This window comes from Patiria miniata, unplaced genomic scaffold (assembly GCF_015706575.1).
Source record: "Patiria miniata isolate m_02_andy unplaced genomic scaffold, ASM1570657v1 HiC_scaffold_10, whole genome shotgun sequence".
NCBI lineage: Eukaryota > Metazoa > Echinodermata > Asteroidea > Valvatida > Asterinidae > Patiria > Patiria miniata.
In genome coordinates this window covers 3,178,219-3,192,546 of record NW_024037048.1, presented here as the reverse complement: position 1 = coordinate 3,192,546, position 14,328 = coordinate 3,178,219, and the positions used below count along the sequence as shown (strand labels likewise).

Genomic DNA, 14,328 nt, shown 5'->3' with positions numbered 1-14,328 from the left:
GTGATATTTCCGCCACCACAACCGGGTCTAATCCCCGGTTTCGATTGTAGGAAATACCCCGGGAACAGGCACTTCTCCAGCAAGAGTCACTGCAAGATTCCCAACAAATCCCGCACATTCGACAGAGCACATGCAAGCAGCAGAATGAGAAATCGACACTCATGTGCTTGCAGGTAGGTGAGGTTGGCGTTCGATACCCAAAATGTCCCTCGGTAATTCGACTAGCCCGCCCAGTCACAGAGGCAGAGCACCACCTGACCACCGCCATCCATCATCTAGACATGCAAGTACACACCATGATCAAGCTTTCCGAGCGAGCCACAAGATTTTCTCCATTGCCTTCAGCCCCAGGAGTCAACTTTTGCGTATATTTTTATTATATTCTGACTTTGGAAATAATATGGTTTGATGTACTTGTACATTTTTTTATTTGTGAACACTGTGGAAATTAATGAATTGAACTGAAATTGGAAACTTAACAAGGACTGTATCGCAACACGATGCATTATTTATCGCTACATGTACACGTTGACAGTGTGGCCACACATAAAAAAAAATGGAAAATTCCCAAGAATTCCCAAGGCAATGGAAAATCACGCTGTAGCCTTAAATCATATAGAATTATGATGTTTTTACCACCAAAATCCCACGATCTTGGGAAAAATCACAAGGAGTGGCCACACGTGGTTTCACCATTAAAGTCTGGCCAACTGAGGGCGCACTTTCTTAACCACTTAAACGACCTTGCGTTATTACCGATGGGATTTCCACTCGCCGTGTCGTCGTTGGATTTCTCTGTATTCTTTGAATGATCTTGGGGTTCCTATTTCACTCTGAGACAAAGATTCCATTCTCCGTGGATTTACACTCCTAGGAACGCATCGTTGTGGAATTTCTCCACATCACTCCGGTGACTAGACCAGCTGCTCAACACCACAGCACCGGGAGGACCGCAGGCCCTCCCGGGCCCATTTGCGGTTTTGACTTGCGATTCCACTTGGACTCTGATAGAGGTTTGACTTCGAGGATTGTCTCGTGATTCCCTGATTACTCATGGTCGGAATCCCAATATTTGGAGTCGTCTCCCTTGGAGTTGTTCAAGATTGCCTTTGGGTTCTCTCTTCTAATTCCATTTATTGAATGAATTTATGATGACAGCATCACTAAGGGTAAGCAGTTTCAGTCTTCCCTCCTGTCTGGGTTCAACCCTCTTGTCTTCTACCATTGAAATGCAGGCTCACTTCAATGGTAAAAGACAAGAGGTTTTAGTCTTCCCTCCTGTCTGGGTTCAACCCTCTTGTCTTCTACCATTGAAATGCAGGCTCACATGCATTTACGCTTCAGCTGCCTTTGGATAGAATGTTGCAACCTGATGCCACATTTCATCTTATACTTAAAAAAAAGGCTTGACTCTCCATAGACTTGTACTCAAACGTTTACTGGCATCGGATCTTTTGTGTGGGAAAGCAAATTAGGTTTTGCCCTTCACCAACGTATAAACACTGTATACTCAGTGTGTTATCTCCCGAGTGAAAGTTGGAAAAAATCACTCGGGTGGGACTCGAACCCATGACCTCCTGCTTTCTAGTGCAGATGTCTTTGTGTTGCGCTGTGGTCCAATGGTTACGGTGTTTGACTCGTGTGCCGTGGTACGTGGGTTCGAATCCTGACCGTGGGAACATGGTGCTTGTGCTCTTGAGCAAGGCACTTTACCATTATTGCTTCGTCCTTCAGATGGGACGTAAAGCCGTAGGTCCCGTGTGTTGTGTAATGCACGTTAAAGAACCCAGTAACACTTGTCACTAAGAGAAGGGGTTTGCCCCGGTGTTTCTGGCAGTGGCAGCAATATGCGCCGCAGCACCTAGCAAAAAGGTGGAGAAGCACCTAGCAAAAAAAAAAGAGGAGAAGTCTTTGTGTTACAGGGCTAAAGGGACATGTGGTGGGCGCAGAGGGTGAGGCTTGGGCGCTATTCTTTCCAACGAAGGTTTGTGCGCATGCACGCAGATATGCAAATATAGGTAAACAGAGGACTTTAGGAAACTCAAGTAGTGCAATACTCTCAATTATCAGAAGCACTATCAGCAGATTACTATTACTATTGGTTTTGATTACATTACAGTGGACAATGCTTTTGATGGAAGTCGGCATGCTGGATTCATAAGCACACCCCTGAAGTTTAGTGATGACTATGATGGGCCAGAAATGGGCATATTCCCCTGTTTATTTCACCAACTGGAGGGGTCAACCAGATCACCTTCACGTTTGCCGGAGTCGAGACAGACGAGGAGGAGGGAGGAGGAGACTTATGCCAGAATTTTGTGGAACTTAACGGGACGCAGACAGACAGCGTGATGGCTACACAGGAGCGTATCTGCCTGTATGCCTTGAAGGAGAACAACGTGGTGGAAATCAAAGGCTGGTCATTTCAACTGGAATTCCATGCTGCCAATGTCACAACTAATGGATTTGTGGCTGTATACAAAGCAGGTATGTGTGATTTAGAGTATCCAGTGGCTCGTGTAAGTATGAGTTACACACCAGCTTACATTTCAATGCATATCATTACAAGTACTAGGAACAAAAAGAGTTTGCCATGAGTATGAGTAGGAGTACTTTACAATGAGTACGAATACTGTGCCACAAGTATATGATCGGGTTATGGAATGAGTATGAGTAGGGGTATGAGTCAAGTGCTTTCCATGAGTATGTGCACAATTCAATGGGCGTGCATGTTCACCAGTGCTTTATGCTGTCAATCTAGGCATTAGACAACGCAAAAGCCTTACAAACAGAAGAAAAATTGTTTTCTTCCTGCATGTACCTCTTTAATCATTTACTGATTAATTATTTATCAAAGGAGAGTTTCTCACCTATTATTTGTTTTCTCTTCATAGAATGGAAGTGTGATGAAACAATCATGGCAGAGGATACCGGCTACATTACATCTCCTCTGTACCCAGCCCCTTATCCATTATACCTGAATTGTCACACTCTCCTGATGGCACCTGAAGGTGCCCAAGTGGTTCTGGAGTTGGTCTACTTTGATATTTCCTTGTGTTTCTATGGCGATAACATCGCCATTTATGACGGCCCTAGCGACTCGTCTGAGCTACTCATCAGCTGCTCCAGTGATGTGTCGGAGCCACCCCAACAACTAACCAGCTCCAAGGGGGCACTGTTGATAGTTTTCATGTCGGACGGCAACAACGCTTCTTCTTCTCTGAATCAAGGATTTAACTTAACCTACCACACTGTTCCCGGCCCTGGTAAGTTGGATTGAATTGAACGATCCTTTAATGATCAAGCCCTACCCCAATCATGCTTTGACCAATCACAGCTGTGATTCCGAGGCACAGAGCATGCAGTGCATATTGCAGTGCTACCCGCAGATGACGGCCTGAAGCCGTCTGGCATCTAGTCTGAGTATCACCCGTTATCCACGGAGCAAGACTCCTGCATAACGTCTGATATGTCAAAGCATGCAGATATATGCAAGCCGTGTGCCAACCAATGGGGGTCGACTTTACTAAATCGTGACGTCATTTCATTCCTAAATCAGGACTAAATGGTTTGATTGGTCAGTTCGAATGCAGTGTTTTGTAATACAACAGCAGCCGGGTGCGATATCCCGTAACATGATACAGAGCGCGTGTATCGTGTGACACATTTTTTTCTTCCATTGTCTATGACGAGCAGCGGGTGAATGACTGAAGACCCGATATAGAAAGTGCCCGCTGATTGGTCAAAATCTAGGAGGTCAAGAGGCGGGGTCTTGCCTAATTAATCAGCAAATCTGTTCATATGTGATAAACCACAGCATTCTTTGTGGTCTATTATTACATAGACTATCTGGCATCAAGGTTTGTGAAAAATAAATCCTATGCCTTGGTCTGGTCAGTGTCAAAATAATCATGGCGTGAAGTGGTTAGCACAGCACACCAACATAAAGGGTGATGTATAATACCCGCTGGGATCGACCAAAAATATTATGCATTGAGAACCAGTGGCGTAGTCAGGATTTTTTCAGTTGGAGGGGGGGGGGCACCAGCATTTCATGAGGGGGCACCAAGGACAGACCCAACAACATTTCCAGGCCACCACAAGTGCTGCAAATTCAAAAGGGGGGGAGATGCTGGACCTCTTTTCTTGCTAGAAGGCAATCTTTTTGAGTGGTCGGGCACAACCCGACCACTGTTTAGAATTGTTCTGATAATTGTTCTTTCTTAATTCTTTCTTTCTCTTTTTCCGTACAATTCTCCATGGGTTTTCTCCTAAACGGTATATGGCATGAACTTGTAACGTTCAACATAAATCAACCCTCACCCCTAGTGGTGCATATCACTCTGACGTCATCGGGTGTCAAATTACAAGCCATTTTTCGATGAAAGATGCATTTTTTTTTACAAAATATTTGGTTGTACTGGAACAGTTAAAGTTTGTGATCCTTTGTTCTGACATAACAATATTCATAACTTAACTGGGCAATGTCTAATGAAATTGGTGTCTACCCGACCACTCTGCGTTTTTTATTTGTATTAATTTATGCACATTTCATAAAGCTGTGCGATAAGGGAAGTAAAAAAAAGATATCTAGATTCCTCTTCGTTTTTTGGTGGGGGGCACCGGGGGGGGGGGGGGGGGGGGTGTCCCCCCTCACCCCCCTTGGCTCCGCTTCTGTTAAGAACCCCTTAGCTGTTAAAAACAAGAGACGACCCCCCCCCCCCCCTTCCAACAATCAAAACCATTTCTGAAGATAGTAATTTCTTTTATTAAAGATGCAGATGCCTGTGGCCTACAGCCAGCCCTGTTGGATCCGGAGAGCAGAATCATTGGTGGTCAGCCAGCACAGGAGGGGGAGTGGCCATGGCAAGCCGCCATGTTCTATGATGGACAGTGGACATGTGGGGGCTCCCTCATACATCCGCAGTGGATACTCACTGCTGCTCATTGTCTGTAAGCGCCTGCGTACTTTATGATCACTATGTTACGTACATACACTGACTAGCATGGCCTCCGTGCAGAAATATGCTAATCTGTCAAAATTACACACACACACACACACATGGTCGTGTTCACATCGTCGATCTAGACGTCCTATTGTCCCTCTTTTGTTTGTACTCTGAACTTTTTAGGAAGACTCCCATATGTTTTGTACATGACCCCAATCACGGACGTATGCTGGGAAACGTGGACGATATTGTTCTCTTTTGTTCTCTGGTATTTTTCGTCCATGGTTGGAATAGCTGAACACGCCCATGTACACATTCTGTGTAAAAATGCAAGGCATGCACTACTTTTTAAGGACACTGGCAGGCCTCACTGCGAAACCTTCAAACCTATAAAATCTATTTTTATTATTGCATCTTGGTGGCCTAGTTTATATTTAGTCTGACTTGCATGTTGGAAACTCAGCATGCGCATATATAGAAGTTGCCGGAAAACACAATTCGCTTTATTTATGTTCGTGCTGAAAAATGGTACCCTAAGGACCTATAAAATGCCTGTAGTTGGAACTTGGGGAAACCTTAACAAATATTATGGTTTTTGAAACCTATTAAAAAAACTTGCATTGGTGAAGAAGGGCACTGTAAGATACATACCCACTTGACCACCATTATTGCAGAGTATCTGTTACCATGTTGTTCGCTTTGGAATATCCTACAAGTTGTGCCCATGCATTCATCTGAAAATTGGTTGCATACGTGCTCTGCACACTTTGCTGTACACAGAGTTATTGTGTCATTTATTTACTCACTGTTTGTTGTAATACCCAAAAGATTATTCATGTCAATTTTAGTCAGCAAATCGCACCATCTACCATGTCTGACAAGAGTTGTAATTCTTGGTTTTCTTTCCCCAGAATTACTTTAAAAAACAGTTTTGCAAGAAATAAGACTCCAAATCTCACAAGTGTTTGAGTCAACCCGCATGCTCATGTTGAAAAAGAACAGACCGTTGACATTTTGGCCAATCACAAATGTGAGTGCGCAACCAAAAAGTCTGACATGCTTGCAGTTGCGCATGACTGGTACGACTGGAGCCCTACGACATGTGTAGCGATGCATGGACCTCATGGTCAAATCTGGAATGGTCCATTATGGTTGCACCTTCAGTATTTATCGTTTCGTAACACTTCATTATTTCACGTTTTTTCCAGGCAAACTGCCATCAAATACCCAGAGATGTACCAGTTCCGAATGGGCAGCAACAACATCAAAACCGACTCAGTAAACACCCAGTGGCGAAGAGCTGCAGAGATATACATGCATCCTGACTTCAAAATTGCCTCCGCTGCCGATTTCGACATTGCTTTGTTTAGGCTGGAGGTTCCCTTCAATATCACCAATTTTGTCCGGACTGTCTGCTTGCCTGAAGACTCAATGCTAGAACTTCCAGTCCAGTCTGCGGTAACTGTTACTGGATGGGGCAAGACCAAACCTTTTGGTAAGTAAGTTTATAAAATAAAACAAATAAAAAATCAGGGATGAATTTGACAAATGTTAGGTGTTTAAGCTCTTTTACTGGTAATGAAACTTTTGTCATTATCTAAAGGCCAAGACAAATTCAGAAAAACAGAGAAGCTGTGCTGTTCTCAAGTTATTTCATTTTATACAACACCTGAATAAATCCCCGTCATCTGATTGGTGGATCGTTGATCACATGTCATTGAATTATTCGTCCCAACGCATGGCGCGCGTGCGGCGTGCAGCGCTCAGTGCAATGGAAGTTCTCTTGCACGGTGAATAGAACTTCCATTTCAGTGCTGCCGGTGGTGGCGCTGTGACACAAATCTATTTCACAAAATACGGATGTTACGCGAGACTGAAACACTGTTTGTTCTCCTAACAGCAGTTGAAATATCAGAACTTGTAGGTGATGCTGACGCTGCTAACACAAAGAAGCAATAAAATATGTTGCCAACAGGAACATCTGTTGAAGCATTATACTGATTTACAAATGAACAACTTCTTGTCGCCATTTTACTCAGGACTGAGAAGAGAAAATGCGGCACATTATATCAAATGACGAGGATTTATTCAGGTGTTATATAAAACAAATAATGAATGTTTCATGTTCGTGCAATGGAAAGAATAATTTCATTCGGTGACAGATGAAAATGTTCCAATGGAACATTCCATCTGTCACCTCATGAAATTATTCTTACCATTGCACTCACCAACATTAATTATTTGTATACATTTCTTTATATTTCTGAGTGTTTTTCCTTTGGCCATCAGGTGAAGCTAGTGACTACCTACTTGGGGTAGAGTTGTATGTTGTGAACCAGACGGTGTGTTCTGCACAGTGGAAGGAGTATGCATCTTATGCCATCATCACTGATAATATGCTGTGTTTAGGACGACCCGACAAGAGCCCATGCCAGGTAGAACTGTTCATTGTTATGGTGATACCTGACTACGTCAGTGTAACAATAATCACAGTATAGGAATTCTGCTTTGTCAAGCATCACGATACGAACATCTGTATGACATTTACTGCTGGGCGAGTAACTCGATCACTCGAGTACTCATGAATAGTTTATGGTACTCATTGTTCTACTGTTAGTTTTGCATCTACTCAAGTACTCGTCCTGGCGCAGGTACATGTACAAGCAGGCGCTCGCGTGTAGCAGTTAAGACTTTAGGGTTCATGGCTGAATATGTCCCCTGCATGTGACTTGCACGCTATTTACATGTGAATTACTTCACGTCGTACTAATACGTATACATCATTTTCTGCTTTTAGGGGAATTTGATTAAATCCTCATGAGCACCAAACTACTTGCGAGTAATTTCTTTGCGAGTGCATGAGTAGAAAAATCCACTACTCACCTACAATCCCGGCCAAAATGGTTGGGACACTTGGAAATAAACGTAGCCTCCAACAGTCACCAACTCCCCCGCTCCCCCGGTCAATGTTGTTCTCTCCAGCTGATGGAGCACATACCGCGCAATGAGAGACAACATTGAGTGGGGGCTGGGGGGTTGGGGGCCCAGTGAGATTTGGCCAGGATTGTCTGAATTTTTTCATTTTTCAAAATATGCATGACATGCCGTTTGGGGAGTTGTTTTCTTTAGTTTTGTTTCCAAAATATGAAATGGCGGCCGAAGGTTGAATGAAAGAACACATATTTAGGCCAGATAATAATGATTGATAGTAATACAAAAATGGAAATTAAAAATACAAATGTTCCAATTCTTTAAAATCACAACTTTATTGTTGTGTGCATCGTAACGGTTTGCCATGACGGTTCACCATGCCATTTTGGCCAACAACTGTACAAAATACTGTTTGTGTTTAACTTAAAAGGCTCATTATGACACACAAACAATATACAATCCTTGTCAATTTGTTTGTATTCACTCATTCCGTTAATTTGCCGAAAAATCCATCGGTGATTCATCCAAACCAAAATATAAAGGAATCGAGGGACTCTGCTCTCTTATATGATTTACAGTGGTGAACCGTGGTTACACTATGGTTCGGTTGGATTTTTCGTGAAAGGGGGATTAAAAATATATTGAAGAAGATGATACGTTGTTTGTGTATCCTAATACGGCTTTCACGTCGAACACAATCTGTATTTTGTAAAAATATAGGCCAAAATGACATGGTGCACCGTCATGGTGAATCGTGTGCATTGACCATGTTACCAGCGCGCGCGTGTGTATATTATTATTTGAGCGCGTACTACACGCAATATCCTAATCCAATATCAAGGCTATTGTACATTCAGACAATCCCGGCCAAAATGGTTGGGACACTTGGAAATAACCTTAGCCTCCAACAGTCACCAACTCCCCTTCCCCGGTCAATGTTGTTCTCTCCAGCGGATGGAGCACACACCATGCAATGAGAGACAACATTGAGCGGGGGCTGGGGGGTTGGGGGCCCAGCGAGATTCGGCCAGGATTGTAGGCCTAATGACAGTTCCTGGCTGTGAATTAGTTTGGACAGACGTACTGATTATTTATATACTGGAAATGGTATTGGGGTTGACCTTGGGTATAGGGGACCCTTTAGTCATGGGGATCGAGGCTTGGGTTCTTGTGTGCTAATTTGATGAGCCTTGTAACCATTAGATTAAAGTTCAGCCTTGTAGTGGAGTTCTTGTTGGAGATTGGTCCTGATTGCAGATCTTGTATGCTTGTCTGACAATGGTGTGGTTAGACTGATGACGTGATCTTGGGGGTGGTGGTGAGGGTTTGAGAGTCTTGCTCCAAATGTATATCATTGAAAACAAAACAATAATGGTAATGCTCTTGACCATTCAGGGGGACAGCGGAGGGCCAGTGGTGGTGAAGAATGGACAGCAGTGGATAGTAGTTGGCGTGGTCAGTTTTGGCACTGGGGACTGTAATTCCACGGCGTTGCCTGCAGTGCAGACTAGAGTTAGCTCATTCCGGGAATGGATACAACCGATATTTGAAGGAGGGGAACCAGAAAGACGTAAGAAAGAATTATGACTTGCAGTGTAGTAGACAGCAAAGTGTTCTGGGATCTGGGCCGGGAGGGGAGGGGGGTGGTGTTAGGAATGGATGGTGGGGTTGGGATGGTGGGGTTGGGAGGCCCTTTTGGGAAGGGCAGCAAAGGGGAGGATGAAATGAGATTGAGTATTAAGATTTAACAATCTTTCAGCTTGTTTTTTTACTCTTACTTGAATACTGTACTACTCTGTAATACTATAAACAGAAACCAAAAGCTAAATGCAAGATATTCCCGGTTATTTCTGCTCTTAAAGCTGTGCCATCAGCATGGGTGTCGCCAGGATTTTTTTTAGAGGGGGGCATGTATCCAGGTATTATTTTTCCGAGGGTGGGAAGGGACATTCCCCCCCCCCCCCCCATCCCCATTTAATTAGAAGCAATATGACTTCTCTCCTCTTTTTCTGTTCCCCCCCCCCCCCTTTTTTTTGGGGGGGGGTGCAACTTTCGCAGTTTTAACAGCTATACTCTTCAGCACCACAGGATATCACAGTTGTAGCACTGCATTTGACAAGACCAAACCAATTTTGTTATATGACATAGTATTGAACAGGAGTGGGTTGATGCCTTTTCAGGATGTGTGTGTTGTAACCTTTGGCTGTTTTGACTTGCAGAAGACAGTGATTGCTCTGACAATGAGTACTTGTGTCAATTGGGAGGTTGCATCAATCGCAGTCTGAAGTGTAATGGCATGAAGGATTGCACGTCTGGCAGTGATGAGCAATACTGCGGTAAGCTACTTCAAAGCACACTTTGACATTTTCAAGGATAAATGCAATTCATCGGAGAAAATAAACTGGAAGTTTAAGCAACCTGCAGTAATTAATGTCCATTATATGATATGCATTTTGCAATAGATCCGCTTTATGTTTGTTTTATTTATATTACCTCTTTCTGATATAACAAAATGTGGTAGTGGCCATTTGAAATCTAGAATTGCACACAAACGATATATATACCTTCAGTGCCCCCCCCCCCCCTCCTCCCGCCCCCACCCTAAAATTTGGTGCACCCCAGGTGCCCCCTATAAGCTTAACCCCAATTACGCCGCTGACCAGCGTGAGTACATTACCACAAGCAGGGGTACTTTTCAATGTGTATGAGCACATTTTGATGGGTGCAAATGTTTCCAAGGACTTTGTGCTATATTGCATTAAACATTTGCAAAATCCTACCAAATAGTAGAAAATAAGTTCTACTCCTGCCATGTACATGTGCATCTAAAACAATGTTAGATTCCAGTGGGAAAACATTTTCATGTGTGCAAATGGGAGTATGAGTATGGGTAATTTATTTCATGCGTGTACGAGTACAAGTAAGAACAAACATTCACGAGTACAAGTTCTACCACACTGGTTGTCATCAAAGTATATGCAACGTCATACACGTACCTGACCTGTGCTGTGTTGTGCTGATAATACTCAGCCAAAACAGAAAGTCCCCCCCCCCTTAATACTTTTTGTCTAACTCAAAAACTACTGGGCACATCTTGCTCAAATTACGACTGATCAGTACAGAAATTCGTTAGTAATCCAGCCATACTCTTTGTTTGACCCAAAACAGTGATAATGTGTACAAAATTATGCAATTAATGACAAATGGTACCGGAAAAAAGTTGCACCTTTGTATACGTGCAAGGTGAGTGTGAACCACAACTTGCACGTACTCAAAAGTGCAACTGTTTTGGGTATCATTTTTGAGTTAGACAAAAAAGTATTGGAAGGGGGGACTTTCTTTATTGGTTGAGCGTAGCTGGGCCATGCAAGTAGCATGCTTATCATTATGAGAGATTGTTGGTTGCATACAGTGTGCAATTCTGGCACTGCCTATTTAATGGTCATCGTACTGTTAATTATTAAGGGAAAACAATATATTAAAAAAGTGGGAATAGAATGAGACTATTTGAATGCCATAATGTTTCTGATGCAGTTTAGGGCAATACCATGTCAAAAGCATTCCAAATCAGACATGGTTTTTCTTTGGTTTTTCATGGAACTCAGTGATTAAACCTCATTTTTTGTCTTCAAATCTTATACATCTATCTAGTAACGGTCAGTGAGATTACAGACTAGGCGTTTTGGATCGTTTAGCTGAATATTCATTAGATATCATGGTAAATTGGCTCAGTAAGGGACACTACATTTTTTGACATAATGCGGGAACTGCACTTTACTGTTTCCATTTAGAATCACTGGAGCTTGTCTTTGATGCATTCTACGACATCCGCTTGGACGGCTCGTCCATTCGCAAAACTGTGACTGTGCAATCAACAGACGAGTGCACCCAAATCTGTCTGGATCAGCAGGACTTTAGTTGCCGCGCCTTTGACTTTATCACCTCTGGAAGCACGATGAAGTGTGCCATGGCTGAGGATGGGTTTAGCGTGGTGCCAAATGTTAGAACAATATCAGCAAGAAGTTTAGCCATCATGGCCATTGCCGAAAGTGTGGTGCACTTTGAGGTGGTTCCAGTTGGTGAGTACATTCCTATCAGGCTGGGTTTGTTTCAGGCTGATCATTTCAAGATTTCATAGGAGGCCGAATTTCATGTGACACTGGAAAAGTGTTTAAGACCAGGGCCCGATTTCACAAAATGCTACAACGCGTCGCAACCCAAATTACTACGTGTAACACGTAGCAACTCGCGATGGTTGTATGAGCCATTTCACCAAACTTGCGATGTGTTGAACACGTTGTAAGTTCCTTGACAGCGGCTTAAAACACGTCACTAGTTAAGGCATGAGTGCAAGGGCGGATCCAGAACACAATTTTGGGGGGGGGCCAAAAAATTTTTTGGTCCCCCCAAAAAGTGGGTCTAAAAAATTACGGCGTGGGGTTCGGGGCCCGCTTAAGGGCCCCGAAAAATTTTTGGATTCTAGATGCTCGGTGGTGCGATCTGAGGCAATTTCTGACCACTTTAACCAATTTTTTTTAGGAAAAGATGGTGGTGAACTCATTGCCTGCCTTTATTGCGATGTCACATTAAAAAAAAAAAAAAATTGGTTTCGTTTTGGGGGGGGCCATGGCCCCCTTTGGCCCCCCCCTGGATCCGCCCTTGCGTGAGTGATGGTCATCACGAAGTAAGAAGTGTCCTTTTCTTAGCCAGTTTTATGCCATAAAAATTACATAAATGAGACTATAATATCGAGACAATGTGTGTACAGTTGCAAGCGGAAAATGCATTGAAAAGTTATGAACTAGCCAGGAATATTGCAGTTTAAATTCCAAAGTAGCTATCAGTCCACTGTGAGCTTGTTTTCCGTTAAAACTGCATCACACGTTGGACATTTTGCTTTACATTTTAAAAAATTGGAGCGATGATCCGACGACTGTTTGTTGACTATCAGACGACTATTTACTGTATACTGAATAAATACATGCAACAGTCACCGTATTGTGCTATAAATACACATACAACGCGTCACACTCACGACGTGTTTTGTGAAATGGATCGCAGGAGGTGTCGCAGCTGCGACGCATCGTAGGGTAACGACGCTTCGCAGCACTGTGATGCATTGTAAGTTACGATGAGTTGCGTGAAATCGGGTGCAGCCAGCCGGTCTTTTTATCAACTGTTTAAAACTGGCCATGTGACAGGCTCTTTAATAACCAATAGAGCTGGGTAAACTGTCTTAGGTATTTATGAATGTCATATTAAGGGAATAAAATGTGTGCTTAGCCGGTGATTCAAAGCCGGTCTTAAACATAGTGTTAAATACCGGCCAAGAAAATATTTATTCGCATTCACAAATACCTTTTGTAAAAAGTCTTAGCTTTTCAGTCCAAAAGTCAAAACAAGTCAAAATTTGAATTTCCAACAATTTTGTCCAACGTGTTTTTCACAACACCCCTCTAGCTATGTGATGGTATGATCCTTTATCGAGAAGACGTAAACAACTTCTTATATGGGGATTGGCATGCGCGTCGCGCGTACTGCACAATGTGGCGCAGAACGCAGTTGTGCTGTGTAGTGTGAACTTAGGACTGTGAAAAACTGACTCATTGGAAGTATTGCGTGAGGATTATGAACGTTCAACCAGTTAAACTGTTTAAGACCATGTAAGACTGGCCATGTTACAGACTCTCGACCAATAGGTATGGGTTAACTGTCTGAGGTATTTATGAATAGTAGTTTATGATACATAGCTTGCTTTGTGTCCTACTCACTAGAGCTCTTGTGAGTGGTCACGAGGCATCATCTACTATTTCTGCATGGAATCCATATAGACCTTATGCTTTGCAGGTATCTCAGCGAGTGTTCTTTGTTATTTTGATTTGTTACAATGAACGCGCAAATGTTTTACTCATGATTATCTGGGAAATAAAGCATTGCCCTCTATCTCCGCCTTAACCCTAACTCCCCAGCATCATTTACTAGGAACCATACCCATTCAGGCAAATTCAACACTCACATGGGAAATTGTACACACACTGTTTCTGGAGGTATGCCAAACCCAACGTAAAAGACCATCTGTTTTGGGGTTTCTATACCTATCCCAACGTATTTTAACAAAACCTGCTGTTGAACTTTGATGGGTTGAGTTCGGTTAGGGTTAATGCAGAAGGTCTATTCTAAGGCATGGCTGTCTTTATCACATTCAGGTTCACCCTCTGATACTGTGGAGTACCGTGGGGTGATATTGTCACCGGGAAAATTCTCCTCTGACTATACCGGCCCCTGATCGGTGTCTTCTCTGTGTGGATTAAACCATACGGGAAGGTCAACACTCTCACCATCAACATTGCCGATGTGACAACCACCGAAGATGCAAGCGTGGCTGACTGCAAAAATTTTGTCATCGGCAACGGGACTGAGTCTGAGGGCATACCAGGGACGGAGGTCC

At 43.1% G+C, this 14,328-nt stretch overlaps 1 protein-coding gene across 1 annotated transcript in view; it reads left to right on the top strand.

Annotated features, from left to right (window-relative positions):
• Positions 1-14,276, top strand: part of LOC119735581 — a 40,406-nt gene extending 26,130 nt beyond the window's left edge. Inside the window, 10 exon segments of the mRNA XM_038209345.1 lie at positions 2,120-2,212; positions 2,215-2,487; positions 2,895-3,266; positions 4,776-4,953; positions 6,158-6,444; positions 7,239-7,384; positions 9,276-9,450; positions 10,100-10,216; positions 11,672-11,959; positions 14,087-14,276. Coding sequence (XP_038065273.1) covers positions 2,120-2,212; positions 2,215-2,487; positions 2,895-3,266; positions 4,776-4,953; positions 6,158-6,444; positions 7,239-7,384; positions 9,276-9,450; positions 10,100-10,216; positions 11,672-11,959; positions 14,087-14,166 — 2,009 coding nt within the window. The 3' untranslated portion in view covers positions 14,167-14,276.
• Positions 14,277-14,328: the final 52 nt, after the last annotated feature.